At 39.9% G+C, this 21,425-nt stretch overlaps 1 protein-coding gene across 1 annotated transcript; it reads left to right on the top strand.

The window, feature by feature from the left end:
• Positions 1-8,661: 8,661 nt before the first annotated feature.
• On the top strand, positions 8,662-20,510 carry HAS2 (hyaluronan synthase 2; the record flags this gene model as incomplete). The annotated part of the gene is made up of 3 exons (XM_081324899.1): positions 8,662-9,288; positions 18,830-18,931; positions 19,581-20,510. The coding sequence occupies 3 exons, from the start codon at positions 8,662-8,664 to the stop codon at positions 20,508-20,510; spliced, it is 1,659 nt and encodes a 552-aa protein (XP_081181025.1).
• Between the last annotated feature and the right edge of the window lie 915 nt (positions 20,511-21,425).

The raw sequence follows: 21,425 nt of genomic DNA, 5'->3' as shown, positions 1-21,425 counted from the left end.
TCTACAGTTTTTTAAGGTAATATTCTGGGTTGTTCTCATGTGAAAAAGTTCCATCTTTAACTTAGGTGAGTGAATGTATTACTTTTATTAAGGTCATGATTCCCAACTGAGAGGTCAGAGAATTAAGTTTCATTGAATTGAAGGAGTCTCGTTCTTCAGGACATCTGCACAAACTGAATTAGAGTAGAGCAGGTAGTCCTCAGCTTACAACGGCTCATTTAGTGACTGTTCAAAGTTGCAGTGGCACGGGGAAAAAGTGACTTATGCCATTGGAACCTGATCTGTGGCATGAGGTTGAAAGGAATACAAAATGACACAGTTGGAAGGGACCTCAGAAATCTTTTGTCCACCCACTGCTGAAGCAGGAACCCCTATACGATTTCAGACACATGGCTATCCAATCGCTTCTTTAAAACCTATAGTAATGGAGCGATCATAATTTCTGAAGGCAAGACATTCCTCTGATTAATTGTTCTCACTATCAGGAAATTTCTCCTTAGTTCTAGGTTGGTTCTCTCTTTGATACGTTTCCATCTGTTACTTCTTGTCCTGCCCCCGTGTGCTTTGGAGAATAGATTGTTCCCTTCGGTCCTTCCGCCGTGACCTGAAGACATGGATGTTCCAACAAGTGGGCCTGGACTGACTATGGTTTTAAATTTGGCTTTTATTGGGTTAAATTGTCATTTATTTATTACATCCATTGTTTAATTCTTTTTAAAAATTTTGTACTTTATGTTTTTTTAATTTTTTTATTGTTGTGAGCCGCCCTGAGTCCTTGGGGAGAAGGGCGGCATATAAACTTAATAAAATCTAATCTAATCATCTTTATGACAGCCTTTCAAATATTGGAATACTGCTATCATACCATTCCTAGTCATCCTTTCCATTAAACTAGACATACCCAATTCCAGCAACCATTCTTCATATGCTTTAGCCTCGAGACCCCTAATTAATTCTGTCTTGAGTTATTATGTAAAAATAATAATATAGGTGGGATATAAACGAATATCAGTCAATCAATCAATAAAGACATTCTGAAGAACAGTGTTTAGAGGATTGCACAGACTTCTGAAAAGGTAACCTAGGACCGTTGGAGCATCCCCATGGTCACGTAATCAAAATTCAGATGCTCGGCAACTGGCTCATTTTTATGACGGTTGCAGTGTCCCAGGGTCACGTGATCCCCTTTTGTGACCTACTGACAAGCAAAGTCAATGGGGAAGCCAGATTCACTTAACAACCGTGTTACTAACTTAACAACTACAGTGGATCAACTGTGGCAAGAAAGGTCGTAAAATGGACCAAAACTCATTTGAGGAATGTTCAGCTCAGCAAGAGAAATTTTGGGCTCAATTGTGGTCATACGTTGAGGACTACCTGTACTAATCTAATATCCAGATTTAATATTAGACTAGCTCAAGTATTGGATGGCTTTTAAGAGGCCATGGATCTCAACAAAAGAGGACAAAAGATGAAGCAGACTTGGTTGACCTGATTAACGTCCATGGTTGGAAATAATTACAACAGTCCAAATTCAAAGAATTACCATAATTTGGTATATTTATTTATTAATCATTTATTTGCCATCCATCTTGTTTGGAAGCTGAGAGCACACAAACATTAAAATAATTAGAAATAAGTATTCCTTTGGCCACCTAATGAGAAGGAAGGACACACTGGAGAAGAGCCTAATGTTGGGAAAGGTTGAGGGCAAGAGAAGAAGGGGACGACAGAGAATGAGGTGGCTGGATGGAGTCACTGAAGCAGTAGGCGTGAGCTTAAATGGACTCCAGAAGATGGTAGAGGACAGGAAGGCCTGGAGGAACATTGTCCATAGGGTCGCGATGGGTCGGACACGACTTCGCAGCTAACAACAACAAGTATTCCTTAACACAATGAAATGAAAGTACCATCAAAGTACATATTACCAGAGTGGGAAAAACTGACCTACTCAGTTTGCTTAAACAACCCATTAGCTTAAGTTTCTTTATCTTTAAACTGGACTTGGATCAAACAGCCTTTCAAAGAGGGGAAAACTTCAAAAGAATGTCCCTTGGGGAGGCAGGAGGTATCATCCAAACTCAAGTGTCTCCGGCATGCAGCCCAACAGATGCATTTCAGAACTATTTGTAATATTGCAAGGATTATATATGATCACATACAAGCAAAGACAGCTGGGCTCCCGAATCCTACTTTTAAATTTTGAAACACTTGTTCTTCTATTTACTTGGAACACCCGTCAATCTTGCAATTCCAAGCTATTGCATCAGAACGCTTCCATATTGAAACTTCAAGCGCATCGATTCAAATTTAAAGTTTAGGTCATTTGGAAAAAAAAGATTAGAGTGTAATTCGCAAGAAAGAATAATTACTTTGATATTTAAAGCTGAGAATGCCAGGGAATTTATCCACATGGTCCCTTTGGGTAATGAATGAACCCTAGTTCGTATTAAATATTAATTGGCTGGTTTTCTTGGCTGATATGTGTGAGAACTAAAGAGAGACATTGCAATCACTCTTCATGTTTGAAATTAATATAATAGAGCAGGAGTGAGAAATCCTTCTTGATTTTCACTTTCTTCCATTAATTTGTTATTTCTGCAGAGCACTTGAGATGAATTGTTTGAAACAAAGTCAATGGAAAAGCCAGATTCACTTAACAACTGTGGCAAGAAAGATAAACGAAATGGGGCAAAAATTCACTTAGCTGTCTTGCTTAGCAACAGAAATGTTGGGCTCAATTGTCGCAAGTTGAGGACTTACTGTAAAGAGTTATGTTTTAGAAATGTACTGTGGTAAGCAAAAATAATGACCAACCTTTCGTAATAATAGAGAACAATAGAGGGCAATAGAGAACAGTACTTGTAGCTCAGAGTTGAACTGTGGAGTCCTTGGTACTGTCTGAGCTGGGTGGTTTTCTGGCTAGCACTGCTGATGTTACCTAGATTGGTAATGAAATGTCTGCAGAAAAATCACCCAGCTCAGAGAGCACCAAGGACACCACAATCAAAGTTACCTTTAGACCCTCTATTCTAGGCAATATTGCTAAATATATTTCCTCAGCAGATTCTGAATGAAAAATACCCCAACAAATAACTGGGTTGGGGTGGGTGGGGGGGAAATGTAGCAATAGTGCTTTGCTTCCTGGATCAAGAAATATTATTAGTGAGTGATCAAACATTTTGAATGTGCATGTCCATATGCTTTTCTCATCTTGTGGGAAATAGTTTTTGGACCAAAGATCCCATGAAGAAATATACTTTTAGTTTCCTCTTAAGCCATTCCCATCGTACAATTTCCTTTGGCCTGGGAAAACTTTGGCTGAAAACTCAATAGCAATGTAACACAACTCTAATTTGAATCAAATCCTAATGCTTACAATAAGTACACATATTGAAATGCTTCTTAAATAATTGCTAGCAGAGATGCATGTTTCCCAACATAAAGTAAACATTATAAATAAAAGAGGCTTTCCTTTTGAAACCATATAATGCATTTTGACTTTCATCCTGATTTGTCAAACCAGTGACTCAAGACTATTGTGTGGAACTTCATCAACTTGCACAGATTTCATTAGGATGTCTTAATGTTCAAGATGAGTTGATTCTTGGCGGTTTGCTACATATTGTCCCTAGTCTTCTTGGGGGGGGGGGGGAAACCCAGCAGGAATTAAGTACTTTAAAACTACTACGTTCTGTTGCAGGTAACTTTTGTTGTGATGCACAGCAATTGATCTGCAAGAGTTTTTATAGCTCCAAGAAAACGAGGCTGGGACTTTAAAAGCCATGTTTACACATAGGATGAATCTATATGTGAACATAGAATGTACAGTAAGAATGTCTACTGGAAATTTTAAGTTATCTTTAATCCAATCTAGGCAATATTACTAATATTCCTCAGTATATTCTGAATGAAGCTAGGGATAAATCAAATTCATATTCTATGGATAAATCATCTCAGATTCCATCTTCACATTTTAGTGTTCAGTGAAGAGAAATACTAGAAGAAGAAAAAAGAATGGTGATAAAAATATCTTGAAATATTTCTTCAAGGTGCCAAGTAAACTTCTGCATGTTAATTTAGAAGTGAGATTTGCTGGATTTATGTTCAGCTTTATGCAATCTTACTTATCAGTAAGTACACTGCCAACTGAATAATGGGGCTTATTTTGGAGTAACTGTGCATTAGATTCACTACTGGGTCTTGTTTCATTCGTTACATTACTCATTGCAAGAGCCCCTTAGCATCTCACTGCTTGTTAGGTTTTGCATTTTGGTTAGGTCATGTGTCACATAGAGTTTGCCATTACAGATTTTGGAGCCTGCCGGATTCTGTTTCAAGTGTTGTAAGGGCTCGAACTATATATAGACAGTCCTATCTTGTTTCTTTTTTGTTGTTTCTGTTTTAAGACCATCTAATAATAGTACGAGCAGCATGGAGTAACATAACGAAGAAAGTTGCTTTGTATACCAAGTTTTATATAGCCAAGGAATGAATGCAGTGTTTTGGATTCTATTCCAAAAAATATTTTGTATCAAATCCAAAGTTCTCACTCAGGGCACAAATGGCCATGCTCAAATTATGATATTTTGGGCATATTATGCAAAAAAACCCAAAACTAGCTCTCTGGAGAAGTCTATAATTTTGGGAAAGGAAAGAGAAAAAGAGATGGTCAACTGCAAGTGGATGGACATAGTTATAGCAGTGATGGATTCACTGGTGCAAAATCTGAAGGCTAGTTTAGGGACCAAGTTCCTGGGGAAAAAATCTATATTGTTGAAATCTAACACCAGCCTGTTGGCATGTAATCAACCTGTTTGGAACTCTTTAAAATAGCTCAGTGGTTTCCCAGGCCTCTGTGGCAGCTACTGAGGGCCATTATGAGATTCCCAGAGAAGATGTGGGTGTTTTAAAGAGTTGGAGACTGGTGCTACTAATTTTGCTTTTCCATGTGCTCTGAAGCATTTAGATGTTTAGAAATACCTTCCCTCTCCACCCTTTCAGGAATTCTGTACATATGCCTTTGAGAAATTATTGAGTCATCTAGAGTATTTGCTTTTGAAATCCTATTTGATCTAAATTCCCATATTTTGTCGATCAGAAGGTCGGCAGTTTGGCGGGTCGAATCCCTAGTGCCACATAACAGAGTGAGCGCCTGTTACTCGTCCCAGCTTCTGCCAACCTAGCAGTTTGAAAGCATGTAAAAATGCAAGTAGAAAAATAGGGACCACTACGGTGGGAAGGTAACAGCGCTCCGTGTGCCTTTGGCATCTAGTCATGCCAGCCACATGACCACAGAGATGTCCTCGGACAAGCTTGTCGATCAGAAGGTCAGCAGTTTGGCGGGTCGAATCCCGAGTGCCACGTAACAGAGTGAGCACCTGTTACTCGTCCCAGCTTCTGCCAACCTAGCAGTTCGAAAGCACGTAAAAATGCAAGTAGAAAAATAGGGACCACTACGGTGGGAAGGTAACAGCATTCCGTGCACCTTTAGCGTCTAGTCATGCTGGCCACATGACCACGGAGACGTCCTCTGACAAGTGCTGGCTCTTTGGCTTTGAAATGGAGATGAGCACCGGCTCCTAGAGTTGGAAATGACTAGCACGCATGTGCGGGGGAACCTTTACCTTATGTTTGGGCCAGTGGTATGTTTAAAGGAAGAGACACTATTTTATGTACTTTTAATCTGAGTTGTCATGTTGTCAACTATCGAGCATGGAAAGGGAAGAAAAAGAGACACCATCAATTGGAATTAGTCACTACAGGTAGTCCTTGACCGAAGTGGGACAACTTGCTGCAGCCAACTCACCATGGCCAACTCACCATGGGAGAATTCACTGAGGGACAATTCCACAATTTAATTTAATTATTTAAAATAATTTTTAAAATATTTTAATTTTTGTCATTCACATTTCATTTTGTCCCTCCTTTGTCCCTCCTTTCTTTAATGATTCTATTCCATGATTTCTTTGATATTAATGTAATTCTTGTCCTGCAGCAAGTTGTCCCACAGTGAGCTGGCCACAGCAAGTTGGCCATTATGGCAAGTTGGCCGTGGTGAATTGATCATGGCGAGTTGGCTATGGTGAGTTGTCGTAGACCTATCCTTGATTGTTAAACTTTGTGGTCATCAAGTGAGGCATCACATGGCAACACCTGATTTTGCTGTGGTTATTATATGATTAACTGGGGTCGTTAAGTGAGATTATCATGTCACTGCAACTTGTGACTTTCCTGCCAGCTTCTCTATTGACTGCTTCTTGGAAGCTGGCTGGGAAGGTCACAAATGGCACTCACATGTCTACCAGACACTGCAACTGTCATAAATGTATGATGATTGCCAACTGCCCAAATCATTATCATGTGACTGAGGGGATGCTGTGATGATCATGTATGATGACCGGACATAAGTCACTTGTTTCAGCACTGTTGTAATGTTGAATGGTCAGTAAATGAATGGTTGTAAGTTAAGGACTTCCTGTATGGCACTGTGCTAATAACTAGATTTGCATTTTTAACCAGGATAGATTCCTTATAAAAATGGTTGCTTTTCCAACAATCAGTTCACTTAGACAAGTCAATGTTGTGTTCAGTTTCTGAAATGACCTTTCCTTGCAAAAAGCTCTCTTTTTATTACTGTATTTTAATAGTTCTTTGAGATTTTTTTGTTTCCTTTTCAACTTCACGGTAGTGTTTTTGAACATGTTTTATTGTGGAATATGGCAGAAGATGATACTGCTGCTGTTAGTTTTCTGCTTCAAGATGATCCAGTACTTTGAAATTTCCCTTGTTGTCCTCATTTTCTGATGTGAAAAAAGCTGAATGGAACAATTTCCCGTACGTTGCCTTCCCTTAAGATTTAACTGAAGCATCGAAAGCCAAGGAGCCTTCAGAGCACTAGAAGGATGACTGAACAGTTTTCAGGCCACCCCATGGATGAATAAGTTCATGAATGCCAAATTGTGCCCATGAGGATTTCTTTGAAATTCTCCATCTTTGAAAGCAACTTCCAAGCAAATCTCTTTCCCTGAATTGAAGGTGAATTGATAGGAAATGTTATGGAGATAATTTCCCTTTGGCTCCAAAGGAACTCCTGGATCAATGAAACACACACACACACACACACACAGTGCTTCCAGATACTTCAGTCAAAATTCCCACCATCCCTGATTATTAGTTCATGAGAAGCTAAGAGCGATGGTCCAAAAACATCTGGAGGGCATCAGATTGTTCTAACTTAGAAGTCACCACTGTGGGGAAATAAACAAGGAGCGGTATAGGCCATAATATCATTTATAGAAGCAGGACTTCATATAAATCAATTAAAGTAATCCTTGATGAAATGGGATTTTTAAAGTCTTGCTTTCTTTTATTACTGTTACTTTGGATTTCCCGTTTGTGCAATGTTAATTACTTTCTTATAAGAAAATAAGCTGAGCCAGTGTTTTGATTTTCTCAAGTGTGGTCAATGGTTTTAATTGTCCAACAAATTGCACCTCACATGACCTGGGAGTCATCCTCATATCCTGCGTACTCCAGCACAAAGTAAGCCCACTAAGAACAGGAATCATAATAGTATCCTCAACACACACACACCTGTCCATTTTCATAGCCACCTACACCTCTCTTTTCTTGTTCCATATCAAAATTGTGGGGGTTTTTTTCTTTCCTTGAGTTTCTGGTCACTGGTCTCTCCATCCATTTCATCCTGATGCAGACTGTTTCCCTCCACATTCCTCATAATGGAGAGGTGAGATGCTTTATTATACCTGCCCAGAGCCTTTGGTGGCCCAAAACAAATGTGGTCTAGAATTAGTTACTTTTCTTCTCTTGTGAAAGTAAGTTTTCACAGTGATGGTTATCAAAACAAGGAATGTCTATGGAGACAACCTGCCTCCAGAAGCTGTGAATGCTCCAACACTGGAAGTTTTTAAGAAGAGACTGGACAGCCATTTGTCTGAAATGGTATAGGGTTTCCTGCCTGAGCAGGGGGTTGGACTAGAAGACCTCCAAAATCCCTTCCAACTCTATTTATTCTTATTGTTATCAAGATTCTCAGTCATCCAGGTCATGGTTGTCCCAAAGGTGCTTTTTGAAGAGACAACTGGATTTTTTGTGTGTGTGTGTTTCCTTGAAGACGTTTTGGTCTCATCCAAGAAGCTTCTTCAGTTCTTCAAGAAAAAACAAAAAAATCCAGTTGCCTCTCGAAAAGGACAAAACAAGGAATGTCTCACAAAAGAGGCAAGTTTCCTAATGTTTGTAACTAAAAGGTGGGAGGAAGTGTGGAAGAACTTTAGCACCCTAAACTCTGTGTGTGTGTGTGTGTGTGAGAGAGAGAGAGAGAGAGAGAGAGAGAGAGAGAGAGAGAGAGAGAGAGAGAGAGAGAGAGAGAGAGAGAGAGAGAGAGAGAGAGAGAGAGAGAGAGAGAGAGAGAGAGAGAGACTTGTAAGCAGACTCCTCATTGGAAAACTTGTAACATTAAGCCTCCTTTTAATAAATACTCTAACGAGTATTCTTAGATTCTTGGTCTTCAGGTCAACAATTTCCATCCTAAACTGTAAAGTGGTAAGCTGATCCCTCAGTTGTTTTACTAAGTAACCCGCTTAGTGCTTGTATTAAGTCCTAGAGCAGAAATTATAACTCTCGTTTTGGTTTTTACAGATGCATTGTGAGAGGTTTATATGTATCTTGAGAATTCTTGGAACAACCCTATTTGGAGTATCTCTTCTGCTTGGAATTTCAGCTGCTTATATTGTGGGCTACCAGTTTATCCAAACAGACAACTATTATTTCTCCTTTGGACTCTATGGTGCTATTTTGGCATCCCACCTTATCATCCAAAGCTTATTTGCCTTTCTCGAGCACCGTAAAATGCGCCGATCTCTTGAGACGCCAATCAAGCTGAACAAAACTGTTGCCCTTTGCATTGCTGCCTATCAAGAAGACCCAGACTACTTAAAGAAATGTTTACTTTCCGTGAAGAGGCTCACCTACCCTGGAATTAAGTTGATTATGGTAATCGATGGGAATTCTGAAGATGATGTTTACATGATGGACATTTTTAGTGAAATCATGGGCAGGGATAAATCTGCCACTTACATCTGGAGGAATAACTTTCATCAGAGAGGTCCCAACGAGACTGAAGAGTCCCATAGAGAAAGCATGCAACACGTCACTCAGCTGGTCCTGTCCAACAAGAGTGTCTGCATCATGCAAAAATGGGGTGGAAAAAGAGAAGTCATGTACACAGCCTTCAAAGCACTGGGGAGAAGCGTGGATTATGTACAGGTAGGTCTAAAACATTCTCCTTCAGTGCCAAATAAAACAGGCGTCCCAAGAAAGCCAGTCTTGTATATTTTGAGCTGCTTGCAACCCAACCCATCCTGCCCCTTATGCAAACAGTGTGCCTCTTTCTCTCTCCATTGGGAAACAGCAGAGCCGTTGAAAAAGCTGGACTTTTGAAATAGTTAAGATGATCAGATGGTACATAATGACAGTGATGAGGGCTCAAATGGGGAGGGTGAAAGCTTGCCATCAAGTTCTGTGATGATAATTAATTGATCTAGAAAGAGACCCTGGGGCATCTGATTCCACATAGCCCCAGCAGCTTCCCTGATGAACTTTTTTGGGGTAGCAAAAAGGGACACATCTCTACCAGGTGTCTCACAAGCTGTATTATTCCCTGTTCTAGACAGCATGCAATGGACTGTGGTCAGGGAAGCGTTTCTGCCTGTAGTTGCCTGGATTTGATTGCCTTCCATTGCTAAGTTGGCATAGACCTCAACAGAACCTGGGGCACTGTGAATAAACTCTGGTTTGTTTTAGTGGGTTTTTCATCTAAAGAACTTCTACCCAAACCATCTGTTTGTGTTGATAGCCATATTGCAAAGATGATTCCTTGGTTGTTCTTAAAGCTTAAATATTGTCAGACATGGCTGCGTATCACTAACCTCTGCTACAGCCAGCAGCTAAGTACAGGTAGTCCTTGACTTACAACCACAACTGAGCCCAAAATTTATGCTGCTAAGTGAGATATTTGTTAAGTGAGTTTTGCCCCATTTTACAACATTTCTTGTCACAGTTGTTAAGTGAATCACTGCAGCTATCAAGTTAGTAACACAGTTAAGTGAATCTGGCTTTCTCATTGACTTTGCTTTTCAGAATGTTGCAAAAGATGATCACATCATCCCAGGACACTGCAACCGTCATAAATATGAACCAGTTGCCAAGCGTCCAAATTTTAATCACATGACCAAGGGCATGCTGCAACGGTTGGAAGGGTGAAAAACAGTCATAAGTCATTTTTTTCAGGGATGTTGTAACTTTGCACGGTCACTAAATGAGCTGTTGTAAGTCAAGGACTACCTGTATTCTATCAGCAGAAAAAGCAGACTACTCTCCTTTTCCATTGGCCTTATCAGTTGAGTTCACCCAATTCAACTAGGCTATAATATGGGTTGTTATAATATGGGTGCTAAGGTAACATGCAGTGCAAAGTCAGCCAGAGCAGTTTATTAATGATGCTTTATTGCTTAGTGGCTCAGAGGTTAAGACACTGTGGCTTGTTGCCTGGAAAGCTGGCAACCCAAATTCGAGATCTGAGTGCCACATGACAGAGTGAGCTTCCGCCTTTGCCCCAGCTCCTTCCAACCTAGCAGTTCGAAAGCATGCAAATATGAATAGGTACCACTTCAGTGGAAAGGTAACAGTGCTCCATGATGTCATGCTGACTTCATGGCCATGGAAATGTCTTCTGACAATGCTGGCTCAGTGGCCTTGAAACCGAGATGAGTAAAATCGGCAGGGACTCCTATGGTTTAGCATTGTAGGAATTCAACCCCAAATGGTTAACTTACTAAACCAGGTATGCAGGTATCTTTCTGCATTAAACATTGCACTTGGTTCCTAAGTATCATTTGATGTAGTAGGGGCATGTAGTGGAGGTAGGCAGAGCCAAACTAAATTTGATTTCATTTCAATTGCAATGCAGTGGCACTGAATTACAACTCATCAGAGACAATATTATTATTTTCTGGCTGTGGGCTTAATAATTTTCCTCTTCAGACTAAATATGGCAATTTAATGTTTGAGGATTCTTGAGGATTGCACCAATATTTAGGGGGACCCGTATGTGGCCATGAGGTCATAAATACTTCACAATAATTGTGGTCTGTACGGATGCAGTATTTGGTTTGAGGCTGCCTTCTGCTGGCTGGTCAGTTTAAAGCTAAAAAACTATTAAGAAGAAAGAACAGAATTTTATCATAGGTAGTATACTGTTAACATAGCAAAACTATGCCCAACTACAAGTAGTATGTAGTCAACATAGTGAAAAATATGCCTACCAAACAACCTGCCTACAGGTAATCTTTGACTTACAGTAGACCTGTCTTGGGGTTAATTATGACCTGGATTCAAAGTTCAAAGGGGTTAATTATGACCTGGATTCATTTACCCCTTCCCTCAGTCACACAACCAAACTTCTGGCACTTGGTAACATGGCTGCATTCATGGTTGTTTGTTGTATCCCACGGAAATGTGACTGCATTTTATAGCAGTTTTGCTGAAAACCAACACTTATTTCCAATTTTTGGCAAAACTGCACCCATAGCAAACCATCAGTTCTCTTAGCAATCATACTGATCCAATTAACAACTGCTGCAAAAAAAGTTGGACATATGACTGACCCATTTTACGACCATGATAGGCAGATTCAGTTACAATTGTAAGTTGAGGACTACCTGTATAACAACCTGACCACATTTATAAATTTGGATCCTATTTTTTAGACTGAAATCACCATCATTAGACATTACATGTAATATTAGGAGTCACCTTTTAAGAAAAATACCCTCAATATTGTTATAGGAGATGGGAGAAAAGAACTTACTTCAAGAACCTTAGTATGTCAAGATTCCAGTTTGCTTTTGTAATTACTACTTTGCCTGTAATTACCATTTCTTCTGTTTGCATAGAAGTGTACTTCTCAATATTTACTGCTGAGAACACAAGCAGGAGGAAGTTATTATGCTCATTTCTCACTTTTTGGCTTCTCAGAAAACATCTGATTGGCCACTGTGGAAATACAGTGGTTTGAATAGGTGGGACTTTAGGCTGAGTTAGCAAAGTATTTTTTTCCTGATATTTGATTTCTCTCAGACCTTTGGTCTGCTATCACACATGGAAGTTCAGATGCACCACAGAGCAACAGAGGATAGTTTATATATTTTATTTATTTGTATTTATTTATACTCCACCTTTTTTATTTTGATATGTAACTGAAGCTGGTGAACATATCTAATACTACTTCCCCTTATTTTCCACACAACAACAATCCTGTGAGGTTGGTTGGTCTGAGAGAGTAACTGATCCAAAGTCATCCAGTTGGCTTTCATGACTAAGGCAGGACTAGAACTCACAGTCTTCTGGTGATTTGTCCAAAGTCACCTAGCTAGCCTTCAGGCCTAAGGTGGGACAAGAACAGGGCTTTTCAACCTTTTTACCCATTGTACCACTTTTAGGATATGGCAACATCCAAGTACCACCAGTTGCCTAGCAAGGTGTCAAAAACTTGGATGACCAAAAAAAAAAGAGGAAAAAAGTGATGAAGTACAGGTAGTCCTCGACTTACAATAGTTCACTTAGTGACTGTTCAAAGTTACAAAGGCAATGAAAAAAGTGCCCCCAAGCCCCAGCCGAGCAACTTTGAACAGTCACTAAGTGAACTATTGTAAGTCGAGGGCTACCTGTACTTCATCACTTTTTTCCTTGTTGTGAGCATTTCTGTTGAGGATTGGCAGTGGGGATGGGGTGGGGGAGGTGTTTGGTTTTTATTCCCCCCCCCTCTGCTAGGTGGTTGCAGCAGGTTTTGGTCACTTTACCTGACCCTGGGACACTGTGACCATCATAAATATGAATCAGTTGCCAAGCATCTGAATGTAAATCACAAGACCCTGGAAATGCTGCAACATTCCAGCTGATCGGCGCTTCTTCTGGGCTCATCAGAAGCGCCAGGATCAGCGCCGAGCTCCAGCTGGAGCCTGGCGCTGATCCTGGTGGTTCTGCTGAGCCCTGACAGCCCTGCAGCTCCAGCCATCTCTTGCTCAGGCTTGTGCAGTGCTGCCACCGGTTCAGCTCATTCCCCTCCCCCGCTGCTACTTTTCTAGGATGGTCGTGTACCACCTGCCAGGTGCCAATGTACCACAGGTGGTACCTGTACCACTGGTTGAAAAGCCCTGGACTAGAACTCACCCTCTCCTGGTTTCTAGGCTAGTGCCTTAACTACTAGATCAAGCCGGCAGATGAGCTAAACGTGTGATCCAAGATAGGCTATCAAATCTGGCTGATAAAACACCTAAGATTCCAGGCCAATGTTATCTAATATTAAGACTACATTTCTCTCTGTCTTCCTTTAAAAGTTTTTTTCTATTGTCTTCTCTTTTTCCCAAAGAAAAAAAAATCATCAAGCTCATTTCTTTTTTTAAAAAAAAGATAACAATGATCCCAGCTAGGAACTGAAGGCTTAGTTCATTCTGTGAGCATCTCAGAGGCCCTCTTATGTGAACATATGGTCTTACGTCTCAAAAGAGAATCTCAAAGGTTTGGCAGCGTCTATGAAAGTGGAAAGTTTGTAGTCCTATTAAAACTTTTTAAGAAGCAGGGAGGGAAAGCGGGTTGGGTCAGGAAGGTGGGGGGAAGCTTAGAAATACAAACAAGACTAGTCCTTCAGCCAAGTTCTTGGGCTTCAGCCTCCACAGCTGCATTACCTCACTCAAGGCAAAAGCTTTGTCTTTAAAGCCTTGGTTGATACTGTTCTCTTAAAAATGAATTAGACCAGGCCAACTCCCCAATTCTAAAGTGCAAGCTTTAGGCAGGGATTATCCGTCAGCTGGGCTATGTCTAGTAGACATCTCCACCCATGCATTACCCCCTAAAAATGAATTGGGTGGTGATGTTGGGGGAAAGCCTATCCCCCAAACTATATTTCACTCATGCAAGTTACTTGTATTAATCACCAGGGTATTCATATTCTTGATACCCTCTTACATGTCTAGATGGTACAGAGATGTGGACAGATTTTCTGCATTATCTTTTTTTTTTTTGGTGACCCACAAGAGCTGTGTTAACATTTTTAATTTAATAGCCGGAAAGATTGGACAATGAGTAAGAACACACAGTTACAACAAACTGGTTGAAGAGAACTGGCCACTGCATGAGGGAATCTGAGCTGTGATTAGTTGCTCAGTGAAAAGGGGGAGTTTCCTTGTTTCCCACCTTTTTCCTCTGTGTGCTTTTACCTCATGATGTTCCTGCTGTGTTGATTTACCTGATGATATTCTTGTTTGCCCGACTATTTAGTTTCCTGTGTATATAGTTATAAAATATATTTATTTATATAAAACTACAAGTCCATGTCAGGGTCTCTGACTCCATTTGAACGCTAGCTATAAAATTCTCTGATAAGCTGGCCCTATTGCTGGGCAAAATGAGGTGGTCACTGCCAGCAGCAAGTGCTATGGGGCAACAAAAGAGACAGAATGGGTACTCATCATCCTGAAAGTCATGGACCCATTGTTAGTGTCCAAGAAAAACACAGTTGCTCATCTAGATGACTCTTCTGCAAGGGATGGGGAGGAGAGCAGCAAAATTAGTGGGGTTTTCAGCTGGTCACACTCAGCAACCTAGCCATGGGAAGCAAGATTATTGGGTTAGCCAGAGAGGACAGGTACTAGAAATCCAGAAGAAAGTGGGTTGAAGCAAAACATTGAGTTGCGTTATGGCCACATGTGACCATTAATAAATACAGAAATGGTGGCAGAATTCTAGAGGTCATTCAAGCCCCTTTGTAATGCAGAAATCCAAATTAAAGCAGCCCAGAGATGGCAGCTAAACATCCGGGAGAAGGATGGACATCCATCTTTCTTAGCCATTATCTTCAATTTTAAACTGCTCTTACTACTAAATTTGGCAATAACTCCATAATTTAGAATTCAGATATAATTTCAATTTTATTTTATTATTTTACATGTGTGATGTTTTCTCCCCATGAGTCACTAGGTTTCGTCTAACTTTAATGATTTGATCATGATGAATCACAGGCATTGAGGCCCTATTAGGAAAGTAGAAGCAGTGTTTGCTTGGCTTGAAAACATTATATTCTCTCTTTTTTTTCAAAATCTGAAACTTTTGGACACCTTCATTTGTGTATTGAAAGTTTATCCAATGTTCTTCCAAAGGAAGAAGGCTGATTTTAATAACTGATTTTAATTTTGAGTTTAATCTTACTGACTTAATTAGCATGTCCAATATTGTGCATATTCTTTTAATTATCTTAAATTGCCTTAAGTTGCATTCAGTTCCTGAATGGATTCTCTAAAAATATTGAAGGTCTGGCTTGCTCTGAAAATAAAAATATTTTTCTCCCTTTTCTTTATTCTGCCTTGATCTTTGAAATATCCCTTTTTTATGAAATTCCTCCTTTATAAATTTGAACACCAATGGAGTCTGTTGAGTATGCTGGAAGCAGCACATGAAGTAGATAATTGTCAGGAATGCCTCAAATCTATAGAAGAGATAAGGTATTGTTAAGGGGTGCAAGAAAATTCTTGAGCTTGAAACAGGCCCTCTGATGTTCAACCAAAATGCTCAAGATAACCCTTCTTGAATCTAAAACAACTGTTTTGGTTTTAAGCTTAGAATGGACTGTTTTGAACTCAAAACTTTAAATTCAAAAGTGTTTTGTGCATTTTTAGGGCTGGACATAGAAGAGATAAGAGTAATGCCATTTACACTATACTGATATGCGCATAGATCCTCCAGAAAACCATGGACTAAAGTCAAAATTGCAACAGTACATAGAATGTGTTCACAAATCTGCTTGCTTACTGAATTAACCCATTCTCTCAGTTTACACAGTACTGTAAACCATAAACCAGCCAGAGAAGTTGGGTTTACATAGCACTTTAACACACACATACCTCCAGCAAGATTAAAAATAAACCAAATTTCACATAGCCACTAAATCTTTTTTTTAAAACCAAGTGATGCAAAGTGTGCTGTATATACAACACAAATACTAGTTGTATTCACAACAACCATGCTCAAAAGAGCTATCTATTTCACATTTTAAGAAGACTAAAAATATTACCCCTTCCCAGTCCATTGAAAACATGAGCATATAATCAGGAAATAAAATAACATGCACTCTAAACATAAGAGTGAAACAGACTTTTATTAATGTTTAGAAGTGTGGAGCCCCATGAATTGTGAGTTCAAAGAGAGCTGGATGGTGGCATCCAAGGTATATATTTCACAAGAATAGCTAAACCTTCTGTGAGCAAAAAGGGCTATCATATTTCTTCCCAGATCCTCTGCCAATATTTTTTTTTTAAGCATCTGTAAGCTCACTCATCATTCATTCCCCCTTAGGACAGTGGGAAACATTTGAACTGGGGCACCAAATTCAATCTTTTCTCTCTCTCTCTCTCTCTCTCTCTCTCGAGCAAGATCAGGAACAGTGCAAAGCACCCACCAACTTGTGTTTCTTTACCCTGTTCTGTATAAGTTATAAGATGAGATAAGATAAGACAAGACAAGATAAGATAACCTTTGTTCACCAAAGAAAGAAAAAAATTCACTGTGGAGAAGAACCACTGCATACACTTTGGCCAATGGATCTCAATGGAAGGTGATACAATACAGGAAATTGAATGATGTGTTAAATGTGGTTGGCAGGCATTTGCAAGGCTAAGCATAATTTTCAAGGACAAACTCCCCCTATGCCTGAAGAGAAAAGTTTTTGATCAGAGTATGCTACCTGCTTTAACATATGCCAGTGAAACATGGACACTAACCTCATAATCAATACAAAAGCTATGAGTGGCGCAAAGAGCCATGGAAAGATACATGCTCAGTATTACAAGACAAGATAGAAAGACCAGCACATGGATTAGGGAACAAACGAATGTATACAATATCATCAAGAGAGTAAAAGAAATGAAATAGAAATAGGATGGTCACTGTTGTGATTCAGGGTCAGCCTGTGGGTTCGGCAGTTGGGTCGGATGACTCAGATGAGGGGGAGGAGGGGGGTGTTGAAGAACTTGCTGATGATGGCTTTGAGGCTCCGCAGAGCCCCCAGCCAGGCCCCTCCTACCTGGTGGAGACCCAGCTGTGTGAGCCTGACAACGTGGATGAAGATGACCCACAGCTGGCCCTGTTCAAGGACGCCCGACGCAGGAGGCAGTCAAGTAGGAGTAAACAGAGGAAGGCAATGGGGCTTCTCGGAAGGAGGGAGAGAGAAGCCACGCCCTGAACTCTTTATAAAGGACTTGTGTGGGGAGGGCTGGTTTGCTGAAAGCAACCGCTCAGATAGTGTTTCAAAGCTCCGGTATCTTGGTTCGTGTCTTGTTTGTTTTTGTAATAAATTTGGCAGATGTATTCCAGCCTCTTGCCGTCTGTAAAGGGGTTGCCTTTTCTGCAAGGCCGGTAGCAGGCTGGTACAGAACAGTCACATAGCAAGAAGAACTGATGGCAGGTGGTCCAAGGCAGTCATAGAACGGATCCCACTTGACAAAAGCATCCACAAAAGAGACCTAAAACAAAATGGGTCGACAACATCAGCAAGTATTGTGGGCCCAATTGGCAAAACAAAGCTTAGGACTATATTGGGTGAAAAACATGCAGAAGAGGCCTTCATCCTGCAGTAGATGGACAATGGCTAAAATGGTGAGGATGGTGATGAGACCTTGACATACAGCCATCCGTTTAGTGGCCGTTCAAAGTTACAATGGCGCTTGCGACTATTTTTCACACTTACAAGCATTGCAGCATCCCCATGGTCATGTGATCAACATTCAGATGCTTGGCAACTGGTTCATATTTAGGACTTGCAGTGTCTCAGGTCGTGTGAACACCTTTTGTGTCCTTCTGATAAGCAAAGTCAATGGGAAAGAATAATAACAGAATAATAGAGTAACAGAGTTGGAAGGGACGTTGGAGGTCTTCTAGTCCAACCCTCTGTTCAAGCAGGAAACCCTATACCATTTCAGACAAATTGTTGTCCAGTCTCTTCTTAAAAGCCTCCAGTGTTGGAGCACCCACAACTTCTGGAGGCAAGTCATTCCAATGATTAATTGTTTTCACTGTCAGGAAATTCCCTCTTAGTTCTAGGTTGCTTCTCTCCTTGATTAGTTTCCATCCATTGCTTCTTGTCCTGCCCACTATCATCACAACTACAGTGATTCACTTAATAATGGTGGCAAAAAAATGGGGCAAAACTCACTTAACACTCTTAGCAACTAAAATTTTGGTCTCAATTGTGACCATAAGTTGAGGAATATCTGTAATGAATTATAGCTCATTGAAAAGATATGCCTGCTACTTTGTGTTTAACACTGCTTGCAAAGAACAAGCAATATAATTTCCTTTGGGTGGTTTTTTAGAGATCCAAATTAAGTGCAAAAAAACCAACTGAACTTTCAGGGGGATGGGATAGCAGACTATATCTCCATATAAGGCAAGCACCCCGCAGAAATTTGTTTCTTCAAATTTACCATCAAATTCACAAGTCTCTTTGGCCAATATTTTAAAGGCACTGTGGTACATTTTACATTGTGGTACACCTATTCTGCATTTCCAATTCATTGCTAAACAATTGCTCAGTATTGGATTTAAGCATTATGAGATTTCTCGGGAAATCCAGTGAGAAGATATCATCAACAGGCAAGCATTATTATTTAACTATGTAATTGCTTATAGTTCTACTTTTCAACAAACCTACCCTGGTCTCTTTCTTAATTTTTTTATGCTTTTTTTCTTTTATGGACAGGTATGCGATTCAGACACGATGCTCGATCCAGCATCTTCGGTGGAAATGGTGAAGGTTTTAGAAGAAGATCCGATGGTTGGTGGTGTTGGAGGAGATGTACAGGTGAATATAGTAATTGTTCTGACTTTAATACGGCATTTTTGTTTTTTGGTGCTTTCATGTACGTCTTGACTCTTCACGGCTGCTTCGACAAGTCTCTGCAGTTTACCTGGCAAGATTTCAGAACTGGTTTGTCCAGGTCTCTTTCCTATGTCAGAGTGACTGGCTCAATGAGCCCCTAGCTAGTTTTGTGAGATTAGAATTAGTGGGCAGGCTCCATTATGATCATAAACCAAGAACTACCTGTCCATCAGAACAGGTGACATAGAAATCTGTCAAATACATATTAAATATTAAGACAGTGGTTATTGGTCTGATGAATTACTGAAGATTGGATTTGAACTCTCAGTCAGAATAATGACAAAAAGTAAAGCAAAGAAATCTATCCAAACTAAAATATTGGGTCTTTGAAACTCTTAGCTTAATTTACTACTAGGGCAGCAAAAGCAATAACAATTTTTGGGACATCCTAAGATCTTGAGAAATATTATTGTACAGAGGTTATTCTTATGCATATAAGAGCTGGTGAATGTAAACAATAAATGGGGAACCTTCCATAGTACAATATTAAAAAAAAAACATTGACAGCTTTATGTCAAGGCTATCCTTGTTGTCTTTATCTCAGGAACTAATTTTTAACCTTCTCTTGCAGATTTTGAACAAGTACGATTCATGGATCTCCTTTCTCAGCAGTGTCAGGTACTGGATGGCATTTAATATTGAAAGAGCATGCCAGTCCTACTTTGGCTGTGTACAGTGTATCAGTGGACCCTTAGGGATGTACAGGAACTCCTTACTCCATGAATTCGTGGAAGATTGGTATAATCAAGAATTCATGGGATCCCAGTGTAGCTTTGGAGACGATCGACATCTCACCAACAGAGTCCTGAGCCTGGGCTATGCGACAAAGTACACCGCTCGATCAAAGTGCCTTACGGAAACACCTATTGAATATCTCAGATGGTTGAACCAGCAGACCCGTTGGAGTAAGTCCTATTTCCGTGAATGGCTGTACAATGCCATGTGGTTCCACAAGCATCACTTGTGGATGACCTACGAGGCAGTCATCACAGGGTTCTTTCCGTTTTTTCTCATTGCCACTGTTATACAACTTTTTTACCGGGGAAAACTGTGGAACATCCTTCTCTTCTTGTTGACTGTTCAACTTGTTGGCCTCATCAAGTCTTCCTTTGCGAGCTGCCTTAGAGGGAACATCGTCATGGTGTTTATGTCCCTTTACTCAGTGTTGTACATGTCAAGTTTACTTCCAGCCAAGATGTTTGCAATAGCCACCATAAACAAGGCAGGATGGGGCACATCCGGCAGAAAAACTATTGTGGTCAATTTCATAGGACTCATTCCCGTGTCTGTTTGGTTTACAATCCTTCTAGGCGGGGTTATTTTCACAATATACAAGGAATCTAGAAAGCCATTTTCTGAATCAAAACAGACAGTGCTGATCATTGGCACAATACTTTACGCCTGCTACTGGGTAATGCTTTTGACTTTATATTTGGCTCTTATCACTAAATGTGGCCGGCGGAAGAAGGAACAACAATACGATATGGTGCTTGATGTGTGATTTCACCAGCATGGACATTTTATTGTTGTTGTTGTTTCATTTTTTGCTGCCCTTAGCAAAGTTTTTTTTTCCCCAAGGGACATGAAAATAAACCTTTTCAGAGTTGGTGGCACTGAATTTGACATCGCTAAGGGAAAAGGATTACTGCTGCTTGGACTTGAACATTAACGAAGCATGCCAAAGCAAAAGAAAAAAAAAACACACAAAAAAAGTAAAAATGTGATTGTGCCTTTTTTTTGGGTAGGGGGAGGAGGAGAAAAATCATGGATTCAACCCATTCCTGTGGGTGGTCTCTGAAAATGCACTTTCTTCTATCATGCGTATGTCCGAAAGTGTTAATGTCCTATATACCTCATTAGTCACCCTGATATGGACAGACACAGAAGAAAGGGAATTTTGGAGACACAGGCAAAGGATTTGATGACCCTTGCAACCATAATTTATAAACGTCTTTGCATTGTTCTGTGATTTTTTTAGAATGATGTTACGTGTTTGTGTGTGTGTGTGTGTGTGTGTGTGTGTGTGTGTGTGTGTGTGTGTGTGAAACTGCCAAATGCAATTCCAAAGTCATTTTTTCTAAGTGGATGACCCAGTTGTATTTTTATATCATTGTAATAATTTGTCTTTGTTTACCTTTTACACCATTTTTTTTAAAAAAGCTCTCGTATTTTATATTACTGCCAAAAATCTTTTCTTCCCATCCCACTTACAGCCCCTTTTCTAAATAGGTGTTGAAGAATTGTTACTTTAAAATAAAAGGTTTAAAAACAAAAACACCATTGCCCACAATGTGAAAATGGATGCTCTGTGTTTTTTTAAAGAATAAAACTTAATTTCTGTATTTTTCAATGGATGGATGGCTATTTCTATTACAGTATATTATAAACATGTGTGACTTGCTTTCATTTTATTTGG

The sequence above is a fragment of the Vipera berus genome (genome assembly GCF_964194415.1).
Source record: "Vipera berus genome assembly, chromosome: 3".
Classification (NCBI taxonomy): domain Eukaryota; kingdom Metazoa; phylum Chordata; class Lepidosauria; order Squamata; family Viperidae; genus Vipera; species Vipera berus.
The sequence above is the reverse complement of the archived record's forward strand: the minus strand, read 5'-3'. Positions and strand labels throughout refer to the sequence as shown.